This window comes from Clupea harengus, chromosome 2 (assembly GCF_900700415.2).
Source record: "Clupea harengus chromosome 2, Ch_v2.0.2, whole genome shotgun sequence".
NCBI lineage: Eukaryota > Metazoa > Chordata > Actinopteri > Clupeiformes > Clupeidae > Clupea > Clupea harengus.
Window position 1 is genome coordinate 10,708,629 of NC_045153.1, and position 20,125 is coordinate 10,728,753.

A 20,125-nucleotide genomic window follows, 5' to 3' on the forward strand; every position below is an offset into this window, starting at 1 on the left:
AACTGAAGATAAATAATTTCATTATGATTTGAAAGAATGTTTAGGTTAAACTATATAATTTAGTATTGTATTTAAAAGCTGAATAACTTGTCAGAATGTAAGCTTCCAATCAGATGACGTTACGTCAGTATAATACCTGCGTGTTGGACTTTTAGTTTAGATTTGAGCTCAGAGATGTTGGAAGCGACATAGTTTTTTGACCGTGTGAACTTGTAACTCGTAAGTTTTCTAGTAAACATTTTTTATGGAAGATTTACTTGTCTCACTCGCGTGTCAATTAATAGTTTCTAAGACTGAACTCAAAATTGTGGTACAGAAGACTCAGAACAGACGGAGTGCCACTACACTGGGAATGAGGTAGGTGGTTGAGTTTCATGGGGATAAAGAATCTAATAAATATTGCCTTTAAAAATATAAATATCTAGGTTCTTATATATCTTCTTATAACTTATTATTATTATATGTATAATATATCTATACTATTTTCAGGAAATATCTCTCTGACCTATTCTTTATATGTTTTATCCTTTTGCTACATGTGGGGGCTAGCATTAACAGTGGAGACTTACCATACTGTTTCTGTTGCTGTGCTTTAACAGGTGTGATACGGTTTTTACTTATCTTTCTTAATGTATATATTACATGCCTGTTCTTATTTTGGCCTGTTTGAGATATGCTGGGAATGAGCATTAACAGTGGAGACTTACCATACTGTTTCTGTTGGTGTGCTTTAACAGGAGTGATACGAAATAAATATCCATCTCAGCAACTGTTGTACGAGTCACATATATTAATACACAACGCAGAAGTTACACCGGTTACATAGACATGCCGGATAGATTTGGCTAGTTTTCATAATATGTCCCCTTTAAATAACATAATAATGGAATTAAATATACACCATGAATCAACATTGTTTTCTAAATCTATTTGTTATGAAGGACAGGTTGTAAGAATATGTTATTCAAAGACGTCTGAGGATTTAAATGTACTTTATTGTTCAGAATAAAGGTAGGCCTACAGTCACCTTCAGACTGACAGTGTTACCATTGGATGTTGTTCTTCTTTGTTCCTCAAGCCAGGACAATATGGCTTCAAAGTTTAAATGGAGAACATTGTTTAGTTTAGTATAGTTTAAGTGTGACTAGATTTATGTGAGAATCGATGTGACCCAAATTTGGATAAAAATGTCCATCCGTTATTGTCTACTATTGTACCTTTATCAACTTTGAGGACGATCGATTTGTCGTGTGAGATTGATATGCAAGATCTAACCTCCCATCGATTAATATTTGTGTGCAATTAGTTGGGAAAGACACTAGAGGGCGGACAAAATCTGCCTTTGTGTCTCCCCGAAGAAGACGGAAGGGCATTTTTTTTACTTTCGGTTTCCACTGCCTTTAGCCCTGGTCGGTGAAGACACCGTCACTTCTGAGAGGAGTTCGCATATGCTTATTTTATTTAATTGTTTAGGTTCAACACGTTTCAGGTAAGGCTCTGTTAACGTCTAGGACGTTCTCTGTATAAAACGTTTAGTTATTTTCGGCTTCCTACACACGTGTTTGAGAAACCCCACCCTGTAGCAGCTAACTCTGTTTTCGCGTATGAGCTTTTCCCCCAGATGATTGGGTTGTAATACGTATTAACGGCCTAATTAACGGCCTAATTTAAAGAACAAGCATAGGTGAAAGTGCAATGGGAAGACCTTTATACCTAATTCTCCTGTCTCGTGTACCTTAATTAACAGAAAGTGTGGGGTAGGGAGAATAGACGTTGCGTAGTCGTGTAGGCCGTAGTCAGGAACCGTGAAATGTAGTGTTATGGCTTTATATCTGATAACGGAAGTGTGAACTGAATTCCCCTGCTTCTGAGAGGACGAAGGGCCAGTAATGTATAGGGCTTAAGCCAGTGGTGGTGTGAAAGTCAGATAAATCCATGCCTTTTTTACCCGCCCTGTCTCTCTTTACGTTACCGACGTCGGCAAAGTTAGTTAGCTATTCGGAATGATAATTTAATATGTAGTGCTTGTTTAGGCTACTCGTCCCTCCTTCAGACCCTGCAGGTTAAAATCAACTCTGTTATACCGTCTTGTCTGTTGTTTTGCTATAAACAATCCCGTTTTCAGGTTGAAAATACTCAGAGCTATGCTTAAAGGTCCATTGTGTAGGATTTAAGGGGATCTATCAGCAGAAATGGAATAGTATTCATAATTATGTTTTCATTTGTGTATTATCACCGGTCATCACGTATCGCTGTGTTTTTGTTCGCTTAGAATGGGCCTTCATATCTACATAGGGAGTGGTAGTGGGTTTACCCTTGAAACCGAGTCTTCGAAGCTTACAAGTATCAAAAACTTGAAGAACTTCCTGTTGGAACTCAGCAGCGTTCAGTGAGCAACTATAGGCAAATGAGCTCGAGCGACTTCCGGTTACGATTTTTCAAAATAAAAGTCCCTTATTAGCCCCGTGTTTTCTTAAACTATCAGAGATATTAATTTCATAGTAACATCAAAATGGGTTAAAAACGATTCACTGATGTTACAAAAGTATGGTTTTCTTGTTGAACTTGTTCAGAACTGTAAAGAAAGGGTAAAATATGTTTAGCAGTCATTATTCTGGTCATTCACTGTGAAAAAACACTTGACACACAGATCACACAGGTGAAAAGGGATTATCTCCAATGCCAGGGTATTGCCATGTGACACGTATCACACTTTGCTGATGAAACTAAAGATTGTGTCTCAATAAAAGTGGGGTGGAATATGTTCAGGACACTCCAAACATTAAATAAAATGTGTGAAGTAGTTGAGATTTACGTCCCTGAATGCTCCACAATACTTTAAACATAGGCCTACACACAGGCGAAAATGCATTATCTTCAATGGCAGGGCCATGTGACATGTATCACTCTTTGCTGAAAAAACTAAAGATTGTGTCTCAATGAAAGGGGGGTGGAATATGTTCAGGACACTCCAAACATTAAATAAAATGTGTGAAGTAGTTCAGATTTACGTCCCTGAAGGCTCCACAATACTTTAAACATAGGCCTACACACAGGCGAAAATGCATTAACTTCAATGGCAGGGCCATGTGACATGTATCACTCTTTGCTGAAAAAACTAAAGATTGTGTCTCAATGAAAGGGGGGTGGAATATGTTCAGGACACTCCAAACATTAAATAAAATGTGTGAAGTAGTTCAGATTTACGTCCCTGAAGGCTCCACAATACTTTAAACATAGGTGATCAGACAGGCGAAAATGCATTAACTTCAATGGCAGGGCCATGTGACATGTATCGCTCTTTGCTGAAAAAACTAAAGATTGTGTCTCAATGAAAGGGGGGTGGAATATGTTCAGGACACTCCAAACATTAAATAAAATGTGTGAAGTAGTTGAGATTTATGTCCCTGAATGCTCCACAATACTTTAAACATAGGCCTACACACAGGCGAAAATGCATTATCTTCAATGGCAGGGCCATGTGACATGTATCACTCTTTGCTGAAAAAACTAAAGATTGTGTCTCAATGAAAGGGGGGTGGAATATGTTCAGGACACTCCAAACATTAAATAAAATGTGTGAAGTAGTTCAGATTTACGTCCCTGAAGGCTCCACAATACTTTAAACATAGGTGATCAGACAGGCGAAAATGCATTAACTTCAATGGCAGGGCCATGTGACATGTATCGCTCTTTGCTGAAAAAACTAAAGATTGTGTCTCAATGAAAGGGGGGTGGAATATGTTCAGGACACTCCAAACATTAAATAAAATGTGTGAAGTAGTTGGGATTTACGTCCCTGAAGGCTCCACAATACTTTAAACATAGGCCTACACACAGGCGAAAATGCATTAACTTCAATAGCAGGGCCATGTGATACGTATGACACTTTGCTGATTAAACTAAAGATTGTGTCTCAATGAAAGGGGGGTGGAATATGTTCAGGACACTCCAAACATTAAATAAAATGTGTGAAGTAGTTGAGATTTACGTCCCTGAATGCTCCACATTTTATTTAATGTTTGGTCTGGCCTGTCTGATCACCTATGTTTAAAGTATTGTGGAGCATTCAGGGACGTAAATCTCAACTACTTCACACATTTTATTTAATGTTTGGAATGTCCTAAACATATTCCACCCCCCTTTCATTGAGACACAATCTTTAGTTTCATCAGCAAAGTTTGATACGTGTCACATGGCAATACCCTGGCATTGGAGATAATCCCTTTTCACCTGTGTGATCTGTGTGTCAAGTGTTTTTTCACAGTGAATGGCCAGATTAATTACTGCTAAACATTTTTTACCCTTTCTTTACAGTGTTCTGAACATGTTCAACCAACTTTATTGAAGACATAATCCTTTTATCAGCAGATTGTTGTGTGTTTTACTGTTTCTTACTACAATATTTGCAATGATGCCTGTTTAGTCAGTGTTCCCTATATTTAAACAAGAAAATCATACTTTTGTAACATCAGTGAATCGTTTTTAACCCATTTTGATGTTACTATGAAAGTAATATTAATTGTCAATTTTCAGCTACATCTTAGTCATTATCAAAGTATCCTGTACGCTTAAAATTAACTCAATATATCTCACCTTGTTTTAAAGCAAGTTAATATAATGCACAGTTACCAAAATACCATTATAAAGTCTGATCTAGCGAGTAGACAGATTAGGACTTTATAATGACAAATAGGCTACTATAACTTTCAAACACGCTTTTAACTATTTTCCCGATCATTAGGACAAATGGAACAATAAAACTCGTTGCATATAAAAGGTTTTTATATTACCCAGTCGATTAACAGGGTTGTTTGTTGTAAAAACCTTTCATTTGATACAACAAACTCATTTTACTTCCTCGTTTCGTTTTACTTCCTGGGGTTATTGTGGGTTATCGTTGCTAGCAGAACGGAACTTTGGAACTCTGTGTCGTTTTTGGGAAGTAACCTCTTGACGTCAGTGTTGCGAACTTAGCGACTTTGTCACTATATCTGGCGACTTTCTAGACCCCCTTGGCGACTTAATTAGCAAAAAGCCACTAGCGACAAATCTAGCGACTTCTTTTTGTCATTTGGTGGATTATTGTGTTGACAAAGCATTGAAAAAGCATCTCGCATATCGCGTTCTGCAGTTCACGTTACAACCGATCTCGAGTAGCCTACCTACAGCGAGGGCTGTCGTCGTCTCCTCTCCACTCACACAGCGCCTGCGCGGCCAGTCTGACTAGCTCTCAGCAAAATATTAGAACTTTGTATTCGCGGGAAAAATATTAGAACTTTGTATTCGTGCGCAAATTGTACCTCTCTTAAATTGCATATTATGCAAATTAGTTGATTACTTCATCGAGCGACTTTTGGGAGAGCTAACAGCTACTTTCCTTACTGAAAAGTTGGCAACACTTGACGTTCGCGTCGTGACGTTCTAAGCCTCGTTAAAGCGCTGGTTCAAGAAAAGATTGAACTTATGTGCAAGGCTTCGACTATTTCTCTCCAATGCATCATACATTGATTGCCAGCAAAGTGTAGATAACTAATATATCCAGCTTGTAGCCTAAGTAGGGATGCACCGATACCACTTTTTTACAAACCGATACGAGTACGAGTATTTTTATTTGTGTACTTGCCGATACCGAGTACCGATACCGATACTTCTTAGATTTGGTCTCCATGAAAGTGCAATTAATTTGGAGGCAGATTTGATTTTATCCTCTGCAGATTATGTCAAGCCTATTGTACAAAATTAACAGAAGGCTATCCCAAGCCAAAAATAAACAGAGCTTTCTGGTTTTAACACACAAAAAAAGCCTTCAAACAGACAATATCATCACATTAGACAAAATGCAAATATAACCAGATAAAGGCAATTCAATTTGCTGCATAGTTAACAACACAGTCTGCTTAACAAAAAGTGAACAGAACTATTACTGGATTAGCACAAGAGCACATTTCAGTTACAAAAGTATCAGAAGAATCTCCTGCTCAAGTACACAAACAATCACTTAACCTATGTGGCACAGTCTTTCTCTCTACCTCTCTCTCTCTGTGTGTGCGTGCGCGTTTTTTTCTTTTGCAAGACGTCAGTTAAGATTGGTTACTTCGGTCTTGCGCCACGAGCATCAGTGAACTCTGTGTACTTAGCACTATGGTGTGTCTTCAGGAGTTTAATCAAATTGCTTGTGTTAAACAAAGTACTTTCCTTTCCGCCCCTCGACACCGTAGCAATGCAGATCTTACACTGTGCCTTACTCCTGTCGTCGTCATTTATCTTAAAATGAGCCCAAATCGCCGTTAAGGCAGCATAACGGAATTGCTAATCGCTAACGAGATGCTAGCAGCTAAATTTAGCGAAACCTGTATACTGAAATACTTTGACACTATGACAAACTTTCCCAACACAGTCAAACATCAAGCAAATGCAACACAAGACGGCAAATAAGCTACTTACTAGTCTGGCAGAGAGTGGTAGGACAGGTAGGACAATAAATCACATTTTGTGTCAGCATAGCCCGGCCAGTTTGATGCAGTGAAATACTGATGAGTGGTATCGGTGCTTGGTATCGGCAATTCAAAACGAGTACGAGTACGAGTATTTTAACGAAGTATCGGCACCGATACCGATACTGGTATCGGTATCGGTGCATCCCTAAGCCTAAGGTTCCCATGAAAATATAACATAAGCCGAATATTTATGTTGTTAATATCTCATGTTGCCACGATCATTTCGCAATACATTATAAAGGCAGGCATGGCCACAGTCCTTGCATTTGAATGAAAATAACTAGATACGTGAAGAGTTTCTTTGCAAAATAACACAAATGTTTAAAATGAACAATTTATTTTAAAGAATAACAAAATAAGAATGACATTTAAATTTTACTGAAATACTGCTCGTGTTTCCAGCCCATATACATTGTTTTCAAAGCATTTGAATGTGGAGTGTGTTTAATCTAATAAAATGCTGTTGGCAACATGATTGGACAGTGTAATTGATTGCAAGCTAACTAAGATTTAGTTTTCAAGGTTTCACATTTTCAGTGCTTATTGGCATGAGATTGACAAAGACTGATCAAACTTTTTGTCATGAGATGAATTTATTTGGGTGCTAGCCTGAGACAGGACAGGTCGATGACTTTGGGCATCTGGAAAAACTAGTAATCTCTATGAGACTGGGATAACATATCTTCCCCGGTTTCTTTGTCGCCTCTGCCATGATGTCCATGCAGAGAATATTGTGCTAGCTTCCTCTAATAGCTAGCGCAAGGATCTAGTTGTTGTTGGGTGAAGTGGTGCCATAAAGCATTACATAGTTCTCGTGAGAGGTCTCGTGCCCTGTACCCCAAAGTTACATAGTGCAATACCAGGTGCATCAGGTGTGCTGTGGCAGTGGCACTGGTGCCATTCTCGGTGTACCACCAAAATTATCTCGAAGCTGTTATTGAAGGTAAAATTGTTGCATAATGTTACTTTAATGAATTAGGCCCTTGCTAAGCTAAGCCATAGGTTATCACAATCAGCGCTGCCACCATGCAGAGACTCGTATCATATTTCCATTGACTAGCAAGTGTCCCTAGGTGGGCTACTGTACAAAGCGACGTACAAGGGAGAGAACAGTCAAGCTACGAGCAATGGAGACCTAGTGTAACAATAAATACTACTTTACATAAGAAACAGAAAAACGAAATAGAAAATAAAAAAGAAGTGCAGGAATGTAACTGCTGTAAGTGCAAGTTAAGGACTAGTTGAAGTGCCAGTTAGGAAGGGAGGTGCTCTCTGAAGAGTTGGGTCTTCAAAAGCTTCTTAAACATTTACATTTACATTTAGTCATTTAGCAGACGCTTTTGTCCAAAGCGACGTACAAGGGAGAGAACAGTCAAGCTAAGAGCAATAAAAAGCATGGTGTAACAATAAATACTACTTTACATGAGAATTAGAAAACAACGACCTAGAAAAAAGGAAAAAGAAGTGCAGGAATGTAACTGCTGAAGTGCAAGTTAAGCGCTAGTCAGGTGCCAGTTAGGAAGGGAGGTGCTCTCTGAAGAGTTGGGTCTTCAAAAGCTTCTTGAAGGTAGAGAGGGACGCCCCTGCTCTGGTAGTACTAGGCAGTTCGTTCCACCAACGTGGAACTACAAATGAGAATAGTCTGGATTGCCGTGCTTGCACAGACGGCAGTGCCAAACGACGCGGCACAACCTGGAGACAGAGGCGATGTGGGCCGTGAAGGTCAGTTGGTCATCAATAATGACCCCCCAGGTTTCTTGCTGTTTTGGATGGAACAAGAGATAAAGAGTCAATATTGATATTGATGTTATGGTGGATGACCTGTTTGGCTGGGAAGACCATCAGCTCCGTTTTGGCCAGGTTCAGCTGAAGGTGGTGATTTTTCATCCATGTGGATATATCAGCCAGACAGTCCGAGATCCGCGCCGAGACCGTGGTGTCCTCAGGAGGGAAAGACAGAAACAGTTGAGTATCATCGGCATAACAGTGATAGGAAAACCCATGCGAGCGGATGATAGGGCCCAACGAGGTGGTGTAAATGGCAAAGAGAAGTGGTCCCATCACCAAGCCTTGGGGCACCCCAGTGGTGAGGAGGTGAGGTACAGACAGCTGACCTTGCCAAGACACGTTGAACGAGCGCCCAGTGAGGTAGGATTCAAACCAGGAGTGCGCATTGCCAGAAATGCCCATACTTGACAGTATGGACAGAAGGATGCGGTGGTTGACTGTATCAAACGCAGCTGATAAGTCAAGCAGGACGAGAGCCGAGGATTGAGCTGCTGCTCTAGCTGTTTTTAAGGCCTCCGTTACAGACAACAGGGCTGTTTCGGTGGAGTGACCGCTTTTGAATCCAGACTGGTTTGGATCGAGGCGATTGTTCTTTGACAGGAACTCGGTAACCTGTTTGGAAGCTGCCCTCTCAATGGTTTTAGAAAGGAGCGTGAGAAGTGAGACCGGTCGATAGTTTTCTACCTGAGTGGGATCGAGAGACGGCTTCTTGAGCAGCGGCGTTACCCGAGCCACTTTGAAAAGAGAAGGAAATGTTCCAGAATTAAATGAAGCATTAATCACCTGTGTTATTGCCGGTAAGACGGCAGGCGATATGGCTTGAAGGATGTTGGATGGGATGGGGTCCAGCGGGCATGTAGTTGGACGGCTGCCTGTTAGGATTTTAGAGACCTCACTCTCGCTGAGAGGGATGAAAGAAGGAAATGATGAGCCATTGACGGTTGCGCCCTTAGGGGGGGGAGACAGTTGGTCGAACTGTTTCCCGATGGCTGCCACTTTCTCTGTGAAAAAGGAAGCAAAGTTATCAGCAGTGAGGTTAGTAGCTGGGGGAGGAGGAGGAGGGTAGAGCAGAGTTTTGAAGGTGGAGAATAGTTTCCGAGCGTCAGTTGCACCGTTGATCTTGTCACAGTGTTTCCCCTAGGTTTACAGCTTTGGGGGGGGGGGGGGGGCGGCGTGGTGTGGCGGCGTGGCTTCACGACACAAACGCTTAAAGGAATCATGGTGTTCATGTGTTTCTTTTAATGACAGCAGTCTGTTTAATGACAACAATTATTTTAACTACATTGAACTAAACATCGGAACATTTCTTTTTATGACAATTATCCACTGTGTGTGCAGCTTTTGTCGCTGCAGTGGTGTATCTTTCTGGGCTTCTGGAAGAAAATGTTTTGAGATATTTGCGGCCTAAAATTCCTGATTTCGCAGGAGCTTTTCCAAAAAGTTGCGATGAAAGTTTTTATTTTTAGGTTTTTGTTGCAATGAAATTGCCGAAACAAGTGAAAGTTGCGATAAAAAGTTGTGAATTGTCCTCTTTGTAATCATAATTGAGTTATTTGTTGAAAAATAACTGATTAATAAACAAACATTAATTCATCAAGAACAAAACGATTGAGAAATGGTCCTCTTAATAACCTCACCAATATGCCAAACAAACATTTAGCAAAATAGGCTTTACTTATCCACAACAAAGTGCACATGTTGGCATTACAAAAGGACCAGTAAGACTGAATAAAATGTTATACATGTCTCAGCCTTCATATGACGGGAAAAAAAACAGCCTGTGTCACTATGATCTGTCTCGTCATCTGACGTCCTGCCTGTGTTTCTGCCGTTCTCATTGCTTATCAATCTGTTTTGCTATCCTTGTTTATTTATTTTATCCGTATAGGTGTTGATGTTCAATTTCATATATTAATTTAAAGTCGTCCAATTTCAAGTCATCCATTCTTCAACACTAGCTGCTACCTTGTCTTCAAACAGAAAGTAACGTTAAATCTCCATGGCAACAGCTCTTGAGGGTTTGGCAAATAATCGGATTTATTGCTTCCTTCATTATTCACAGTTTGTGCACATCGCAGCGGAACTCCGCCATGCGCGATACAGAGAATTGTAAACGCGCGACCATGTAGAGACAGAAATTACATGCCGTCGTGTAAATAAGATAAATAACATAAGGCTATTTATTTTGTTTAATAAAAGAACAAGCTATAGACCTGTTCTATAGGAAAGGTAACCTTAAATTACTTCCGTTGTGATCTGGCGCTTTATAGAAAATAAAATTGAACAAAATGAACTTGACCTTCCAGGGGGGGCGAGGGTGCCGTTGGGGGGGCGGGGCGCCCCAGTGCTGCAGATTTGTGCCACTTTCTCTCAGCCGCTCTGAGATTGGAGCGCTGCGTTCGGAGGGTATCACTCAGCCACGAGTGAGACTGGGTAGATCGAGCAGGTCTGGTGGAAAGTGGACACAAACTGTCCAAGCATGAGCTCAGAGTGGAGCAGAGAGATTCTGTGGCATCATCGACACCTAGTGAGGAGAAAGTGGATAAAGGTGGAAGAGCAGAAGAAACCAGAGAGGAAAAGTGGGTGGGAGAGAGGTTGCGGAGGTTGCGCCGGAACGAGACCATCGGAGGGGGGACAGAGGGTTGCTCAATGAGCCGAAGATCGAAGCGAATGAAAAATTGGTCGGAGAGATGCAGAGGGGTTACCATTAGGTTGTCCGTGGTGCAGTTCCGAGCAAGGATGAGGTCAAGCTCTTTTCCTGCTTTGTGAGTTGGAGGAGTGGGGACCTGTTGTAGGTCGAACGAGTGACCCAGGGTCCGAAAGTCAGCTGAGTTGGGATTGTCTAGGTGGATGTTCATGTCGCCAAGGATGAGTGTTGGACACTCGTGGTCAGGGTTGGATGACAGCAGGGTGTCCAGCTCATGGACGAAATCACCCAGTTGTCCTGGTGGACGGTAGATGACAATCACATAAGTTTTAACAGGAGCAGTTACCATAATTGCATGATATTCAAAGGAGGCATACCTGTTTGAAGGCAGCAGTGGAGTGAATTTCCAGTTGTCTGAAATCAGCAGCCCGTCCCACCTCCACGACCAGATGGTCGGGGAGTATGGGAGAAGGCATAGTTGGTGGAGAGTGCTGCCGGGATAGCATTGTTTTCAGGTTTGATCCATGTCTCCGTGAGAGCTAAGAGCCCTAGAGAGAGGTGGTTGGCATAACCTGAGATGAAATCAGCTTTTTTTGACTGCAGACTGACAGTTCCACAGGCCAACAGAGAAAGAGGTTACAGCAGAAGAGGTTTGTTGAAGTGAGCGGAGGTTACCCAGGTTGCGCTGCCGTCTGCTGCGCTGAGATCTTTTTTGACAACCAGTGACAACAGAGATGCTATTGTGACACATGGCTATGGCAGAAGCAAAAAGTTTACCTTGTTTGTGATCCTTGTTTCGGTGGACTTGTACAGGTAGACTTGCATGTCTTTACCCAAAAAGGTCTTGTACAGGTAGACTTGCATGTCTTTACCCAAAAAGGTCTTGTACAGGTAGACTTGCATGTCTTTACCCAAAAAGGGCTGAACACGAGGGCTGACACTTCCGCTGACGCTTCAGCACCAGTCCTATTAAAATAGCAGGCTCACTGATTGCCTCCGGCTGAAGGCACCCCCAGATTCTGATTACACAAAGGCAGCTGATTGCTGTAGGTGTGGCTTCACAAACCAGCAAGTGAGTGAAACTAAATTGCCAAACAGGGTAATTGCCAAGATAGTGCAAATACAGAGTAATCTCAGTACAATCTAACTAGCACAGCAGTACAAATACACAAACACAGTCCTTAAAGCTCTCTAGCTTTCTCTGAATTAATTAAGACTGAAGGTAGAGAGGGACGCCCCTGCTCTGGTAGTGCTAGGCAGTTCGTTCCACCAACGTGGAACTACAAATGAAAATAGTCTGGATTGCCGTACTTGCACAGACGGCAGTGCCAAACGACGCTCACTAGACGAGCGCAGCATTCTGGTGTAGTCCTTTTATTTATTTAATGACATCAGTAGATCATCGTAGAATCATGACTATACATGTGAAACGTAATTGTTAATTATTATTATAATTATTTTAATCCAAGGATGTCTGTAGAGTTGACGCAATCACCAACAATTTCTCACAAATTCATTAACACTTCTAACACGGAGGGTTTTCTTAAATGCGATTCCTCAAAAAACCACTAGATGGCCCATGGGGCCATCTTGTGTTTTTTTAAGGAATCGCATTTGAGAAAACTCTGGCCGAGTTACGACTGCTATTTCGAATTCGGAAAGTCTTCTGAAGTTCAGAACAAATCCCAGATGAGAAAACTTTCATGAATGCCAAATGTTTTCCTAAATCCAATTCAGAAGAAGGGGAGAGGGGAGTGGCATAATACTAGGCACCTGTGCTTAATTAGTGATCATGCTACACACTTGCGGTAGAAAAGGTTTGTGCTAAGTGCTCATTTAGAGTGTGCCATTCACCACTACAATCCTGTGAAACACTACACACCACTCAGAACACACCGTGATTCACTGCAAACAACCCTCAGGCCCAAAACACCATGTTACACAATCACCAACGATTTCTCACAAATTCAGCCCTTAACACTTCTAACACGGAGTGGCCCAGTGGGGCATCTTGTAGTTTTTTGAGGAATCGCATTTGAGAAAACTCTGGCCGATTTACGACTGCTATTTCGCGTTCTGAAAGTCTTCTGAAGTTCAGAACAAATCCCAGATGAGAAAACTTTCATGAATGCCAAATTTGTTCATAAATCCTCCAGAAGTGGAGTTAAGAAGAAATTCCTTCTTAAATTCTTCTCAACTGCGTTCGAGAATGAGGCCCAATGAGGCAAAAGTGGCATTTATGAGTGTATTCTAGAAGACCTCAGCAATAATAAAATGAGAGTAAAAGAAGAAAGTTTTTTTATTAAAATTAAATCTAAACATACACTTACAAAAACCTAGTTTCAGTGGTGCTCAGACTTAAAAAAACACAATGTAAATATTTTGGAAGTTTTCTTTTTTACTCTGAGCCTTGTAAACATAGTTGTTAGCTCCACATAGGTGAGTTTAGCATTCAGAAAGTGTGTGTGGTTTCTATACTAATTATTAGTGCTGTCAGTTTAACGCGTTATTAACGGCGTTAACCCAAACGCATTTTAACGCCGTTCATTTTTTTATCGCGAGATTAACGCGATTTTTTTTTTTAGATTAACGCTCTTTTTGGCCTCGCAAACTGTGTAGTAGGCTAACGTTACGGTTTGAGTGAATGGTGAGCGCGATGCGGCGAAATGGATGATAAAAAGCTTCTGAATGGAAAGTTTACTTTTAAAAGTTTTGTTGTGCAAAAGAAGCGAGCTTCACTGTTGTCTGAAAATGTCAACAGGCAGCTGGCTGAAAGCAAAGAAGTAGTAGGCTTACCTTTTATTGGTAACCTAAATGTTACGGTTAATTGTTTCTGAAATAAGAGGCCTGACTGCTATGTTCCCAGAAAACTTGAAACAAATTAAATATTAAGCCATGGTTTAACTGCACTATAGGCTCAGTCCTTGTTTACCTGAAATGTGCACTTTCTAATTTTATTTTGTACCGCCCTGTTTGGCAATGTTGGTTTTCAATAAAATAAAACATTTGCATAAAGCAAGCCAATCCACTTTTCCATGTTGATAAGGGCATTAAAATAAAAATAAAATGATGGAAAAAATGAATAAATGAAGGGACATTTAGAATAGATAAAAATTTGCGATTAATCGCGATTAAATTTGAGTTAACTATGACATAAATGCGATTAATCGCGATTAAATATTTTAATCGTTTGACAGCACTACTAATTATAAGTAGTGCTGTCAAACGATTAAAATATTTAAACGCGATTAATCGCATTTGTGTCATAGTTAACTCAAAATTAATTGTGATTAATCGCAAATTTTTATCTATTCTAAATGTCCCTTCATTTATTCATTTTTTCCATCATTTTATTAAAATTCTGCACAGACAACAAACTCCAAACACGACGTATGTAGCCTAATAAAATTAACTCTGAGCATGATATGTTTTTTACTGTATAATAGTCTTAGCGGCATGAAGTAGTTTATATGATTAAAAATCGCCTTGCCGAGTTGACGGTATTAGCCTAAACTCAGAACTCCGAGCATAATATGACATGCGTTTTACTCCCTATAAGTGAATCAACAGCATTCATTACAAGAGCTAGTCAAACAAATATAACTTACTCATCACAAATATCCTTGGCTGGATCAAGGCAAAGCTCAAAGTGGATACGTTTTCCCTCATCGTCTGTATGAAGTAAACGTGGATTTGTTTACAGGTGAAACGGGGTGTTTTCTCAGTAGTTGTGGCCACGTCACGACCCAATAGCGATCACCGATTTACCATGATCTTATCATATGAATAGCCCTAATTTGCTAATGTGTGGGCTATTACCGGTTGCTTTCACATTCAGAGAGAGGAATGTGCAAGGCTTTAGCTCTATTCTCCTTACAAAGTGCTTATTTATTTCTCAGTTTCGAACTGCATATATTTGAAAAGGAGAAGATTCAAGGTTCCTCAGGGTGTTATTTGTATCTCTGTAGGACAAAAACTTGCGGAGCTGTTGGTGGTAAAAATACCGTGTTGGAAGTGTTAAAAGTGTTTCGTTTTTTTAGATACTATGAGATTTAAGATAATATAAGCCTATGGATTAAAAAAATATATATACTAGTACATCCATCTAATAATGTTAACTTCTACTACTTTTTAAGGTTCACTGGGTCCATTGTGTCCTCAGTAGAGGACATGGGGGGGATTGGAGAGGAGGAGGGACATGAGGGAGGTGGAGAGAGGAGGACATGAGACAGATGAGGAGAGTGGAGAACATGAGACAAATGACAAAAGACGACATGAGATGAAATCAGGAGAGCTATTACGTTAACCCCCTAATACACACTGAACTGCAACAGGTGCTCATGCGTAAAAGCGTAAATATGCTGTCCAAAATAGGCGTTATTACATTGACCCCCCGCCAATTACACTACACTCTTCTAACCCCAACCAGGTGGTTACAAAAAGTGAAGTTGTGATGAATTTATTTGAGCTCTTTCTGTGTTTCTTTTCTATCGCAGCGTGACTACGGCATGGCTGTTGGCATGGGAGGAGCTATGCTGTTTTATCAAGTGTTTGTCCCACTGCTATTGGTTGCCACACCGTCATCTTCAGGTAAAAACAACACATCTGCATCGTTTCTTGAATCCATAGTGGCCATGTGCGATAGTCCAGCTTTGTGATTGTTGAATATGGAACCCATATTCTTATTACCTTTACTTGAAATTACTGTTTACAGGAATGAATGAAATGGTATAAGAGGTCAGCTCATGGCATTAATAATAGGAGTTCATCTTTATCTATGTTTGAGCTAGTGTCAATCAGGAAAGATATCCAGTGAAGGACCTGTGCAGCATCTATGCTCTACAGAACTCAATCAAATGTAACTTCTGTCAGATCTGTTAGCACTATTTATTTGTGTGTCAGTACTTTCATTTCCTTTCCTGAAATAAAAAAAAATATTGAATGTATTACCCAGTGGATGTGCCTAGTTCTTGGTGTTAGAATCTGTTGCATGTGTCAATAATATTTCTTATCATCTCTACCACTTTTCCCATTTCAGAAGAAAAGTTTGGCCTGACAGGAGGGTTTATCGTGTTGCAGGCGAAGCCAATGCCTAAAAATGTTTCCAACATTATCTGGAAACACAACAAGGACAAAGCTGCAGAATGGTTTGATGTCGATGATGCGCCAACCTATTATAACATATTTAAAGATGTCACTACACTGAATATGCAAACCTGGGCCTTGAACATCTCAAACCTCCAGCCACATTTCAGTGGGAAATATTCAGCTGAGGTGAACAACAAGGACCCAACTCAGTTTGTGACCTTAACTGTACTTGGTGAGTGCTACTGGAAAGGTTATTTTTTCTGTTCAAATTATTTTTCAATAGAACTATGGTGCTTATGTGGAGAAGACAGAAACATGGCATTTATGGATGTATAAATGTAGATATATATGTATGAATGTATGTATGTATGTATGGATGGATGGATGGATGTTTTTTTCCAAGATCTGTGCAGACCACTAGTGTTTGTGATAGTTCTTTGCAAAGTCTTTCCTATCAAATTTACTCAGACTGCATGGTATTGTGGGTATTGGGTGTTAAAATGTGAAGACTGTACAGATGCTGATGTGGTGCATCTGTTTATTAAATGATTAGGGTCCGAGCACCGAAGGTGCGACTCCTCTGGTAGCATAATATGCCTAATTGGTGTAAACATCATATGAAGTTACTCACTAGTTGAGTTCTTACTGTGGATCTGTGCTCCCTCCTGCCTCCTCCCCCATCCTCTATTCTCAAAAGATACTGGTAGAATTATTAGAATACAGTATGCGGAAATACTGAACACTATATATTTTAATGCAAATTCCATAACCAGTTTTTGGTTAAGGAAATAAAATAAAAATGACAAAATACTGTTTTGTATTTCAAACACATCTTTTGAATACAATACTGCCCATCCCTAGTATATTTACATATCACCTTTTATGATAAGGGATCACCTAAAGTACTCTAGGTAACCAATAAACCAATGTCTAGCCTATTACAATTGCTTCAAATGAACCCATTTGATCCCACATCAGATGTTATACACTCACCTGTTACAGACCCATACTAATTTGTGAAAATATTAACAAATTACCTCTTATGGGTTTTCACTGCGTTAATACTGCAGTCAATCTTGCATATTATCCCATCAATTGTAGAGCTGTCTGAATAGGCTGAAATGAACCACTCTGATCTGTGCGAGTGTAGATCAGTTGATAAATGTATCTGTTTCAGTTCCAGAGCTGTGTTCTGCTTATACCACTACCTTCCATACGCTAAAAACTGATACCTCTATAATTGATCGCATGCATAGAGAATTTAGCATGTGTTATGTAAGCATGGTTGAGAATCATGAAAGTCATGTGAAATGATACAATTAATGTAGTATGCAAAACAGAACATAGGTGTGATAGTTATGCATGATCTATCAAATTATGAACTTCAAACTAAACATAATTATTCATGCACTGAGCGTAATGTTATCTGTATGTCAAATGTATGTCTATGGTACAGCGTCACCATCTTGAAACAGGAAAATAGGGCTTCCAATGTCTCAGACTAATGAACTTTGCCGCACACATTAGATGTGTATTGTTTGATGACAGAATGTCACAGTTTGCGGACATCCGGTGCAAGGGCTCTTCATTGCAGCTACATTTAAACTTGTGAAGTTATACTTAACTAAGTAGCATTTTAAAGACTTAAAAAATTTCCATTGAGATGAAAACTGATACAAGTTTTGGCTAACCTTTATATATGAAAGTGTTATTAAAAACAATTATATTATACTTCCCTTTTGATTAGTACAATATATTAAAATATGTTCAAGTTTTGGGGTTATGTGTAGGATTACGGTTGTTAACATGAAATACATGCATTCACCCAAGAAGTTTAACATAACAAAGTACCTTGTAATAATGTCATCCAAACCAACAGTAAGGAGCTTCTCCTATATTGACATCCACTGACTGCACTTACGGTGCAAACCCATGACAGCGACACGATACGCTTCCATCGCTTTGAGTGGGCGTGTTGTAGCGTGTAGAAATAGCATTTTAAAACGTCAGAGACGACACCAAACAATCTGATTGGCCGCTGCCGGGAAAAATCGCTCCTCATTTGCATAGGATTTAACTTTTTCCAACTTGGACGAAAACGGTGGTCTACGTCACAATGGATTGGCTCCCATTGAAATGCATGGGATTTAGAATATCGCGTCGCTCGTAACGGTGTCATGGGTTTGCACCGTTAGTGTATATTCAGAATTAAACTCAACCACTACTGTCAGAAGAAGAGACGACTGTGGCAGTCACTCTATTGTGCCTGCTTTCATCATCTGTATCCAAACGGCATGAATTGGTCAACCTTGCTTGAAAAGCACATTTCTGTAATAATTTCATCTCTAATGCGTGTGTGTGTATGGTAATATCCCTTTCCTTGAGCAGGGCCAGTTTTAAAGCCTGAAATCAGCATGGACTGCATTGATACCAAACCCAACTGCACCCTGACCTGCCAGGGAAAGGAAGATAAATACACAAAGTACACCTGGGCTGATGGCACTAAAGAGTGGTCTGAATCTAAACTGACTGTGGAGAGGAAAGACCATGATGTGATCTACACCTGTAACTTTAGTAATCCAGTGGACTGGGCATCCAGTCCAGGGACAGTCAAAAAATATGTACCGCCTCCATCGCCGTCACCAGGTCAGTAAAAGTGAAGAGAAGATGTGTATTTGTGTGCGCTGGTCCTTTTCATCTTGTTTGCCAAAAATGTATTTTCTCTACTTTGCAGGACCTGGTACAGCTATTGCAGTTGTGGTGGTTGTGGTGTTACTTTTAATTGCAGCGTTAATTATAGTTCGACTTTGGCAGGTGTTAAAAAGGAAAGGTATGTATCCATAAAATCTTTTGAGACTGATCGTGTAGTTTCAAGGGGATTTAGGAAAGTAATTTGATTCTAACCCCAGTATCAGCTTGCTCATATACACTTTAGATACATTATTACACTGACTCACGATTTCAACATCCACATTCTTTAACATTCATGAGTATGCAGGCTCTTGGTTATTAAGCTCATTTGTCTTTTGTGGTGATTACATTTAACAACATAAATGTACATTGCCAGATATTGTTTGAAGTTATTGACAGTGCATCATCAAAGAGCCTCAAGCAACAATCATGATGTAGTCACTAGATCTTGTCAGCTGTCAAGTATGTATAGGCAATACTAATGTTTTCTCTTTTGGATTGACACCATGTAATGGTGAACAATATTTTCAGGAAAAAGTTTGACTGATCTGTGGACAATGTCAAGCCAAGACAGAACAGACATATGGAGATCATATATATCTTGCAATAATGGTAATTAAAAAATAATTACACTATTTACTGTATTACTGTATTATTACTTCCAGTGAAGTGAATGTGTTTTAGGTATAGGAACCCATTGACTACATTGGTCCCGTTGTCACAAAGTGTAACCAAGCAACTGATGCCGGAAGACTTCAGAAGCTCCCGGTTGAAAAACAGTCTGGTGGCTAAAACGTTATTAAACATAAATATATAGGGACCCGAATGTGAATGACCAGTTCAGTTTTACCCAGAGAGCCATGCAATACATGTGTAGTGTGCAGAGTCTTGTATGATATGTTACAAACAAGCAAAACTGTTACAAAATTGTTATACAACCATAAGACCATTTAATGAATTTCTTGTAAATTTTGAACTCAAAGGGTGGAATTTGGCATTTGACCCTACATGATGTTCGTATAGTGTATCTGAGACAACGACAATGATTATTTGTTACTCAATTAGATTATTAGGGTTATCATGACACATTTCACAAAAAAGCATGTCCTACGGCTGGTATTGTATTCAACAGAGATAATGATATATAGGAAATGAATATTAACAACGGGCTCAAGCATGCCAAGAGGGTGCCCAATACTGTCACATTCATACGTAGAATGTTCTGTGTGTGTACATTGCTTCTAATCAGTATTTGACATGTTACATACATGTGTTCGTCACTAGGCTACATACGTAACTGCTATTGTCAGAAGTGATGTTCAGATCAGTTGTTTGTATGTCATTAGAGCGCAAGACGTCTGGAGATGAGGAAATGCAAAAACCTGGTATGTAAGACACCAAAATAACCTGA

The 20,125-nt window shown here is 39.9% G+C and overlaps 1 protein-coding gene across 1 annotated transcript; it reads left to right on the forward strand.

Moving 5' to 3' along the window:
• The first annotated feature begins 1,380 nt into the window (after nt 1-1,380).
• LOC105888531 (SLAM family member 5-like) lies at nt 1,381-19,349 on the forward strand. Its single transcript, XM_031582460.1, has 6 exons — nt 1,381-1,489; nt 15,432-15,525; nt 15,974-16,255; nt 18,412-18,669; nt 18,758-18,853; nt 19,246-19,349. Exons 2-6 carry the CDS (start codon nt 15,444-15,446, stop codon nt 19,332-19,334), a joined length of 807 nt encoding a protein of 268 aa, XP_031438320.1. The 5' UTR covers nt 1,381-1,489; nt 15,432-15,443; the 3' UTR covers nt 19,335-19,349.
• Nucleotides 19,350-20,125: the final 776 nt, after the last annotated feature.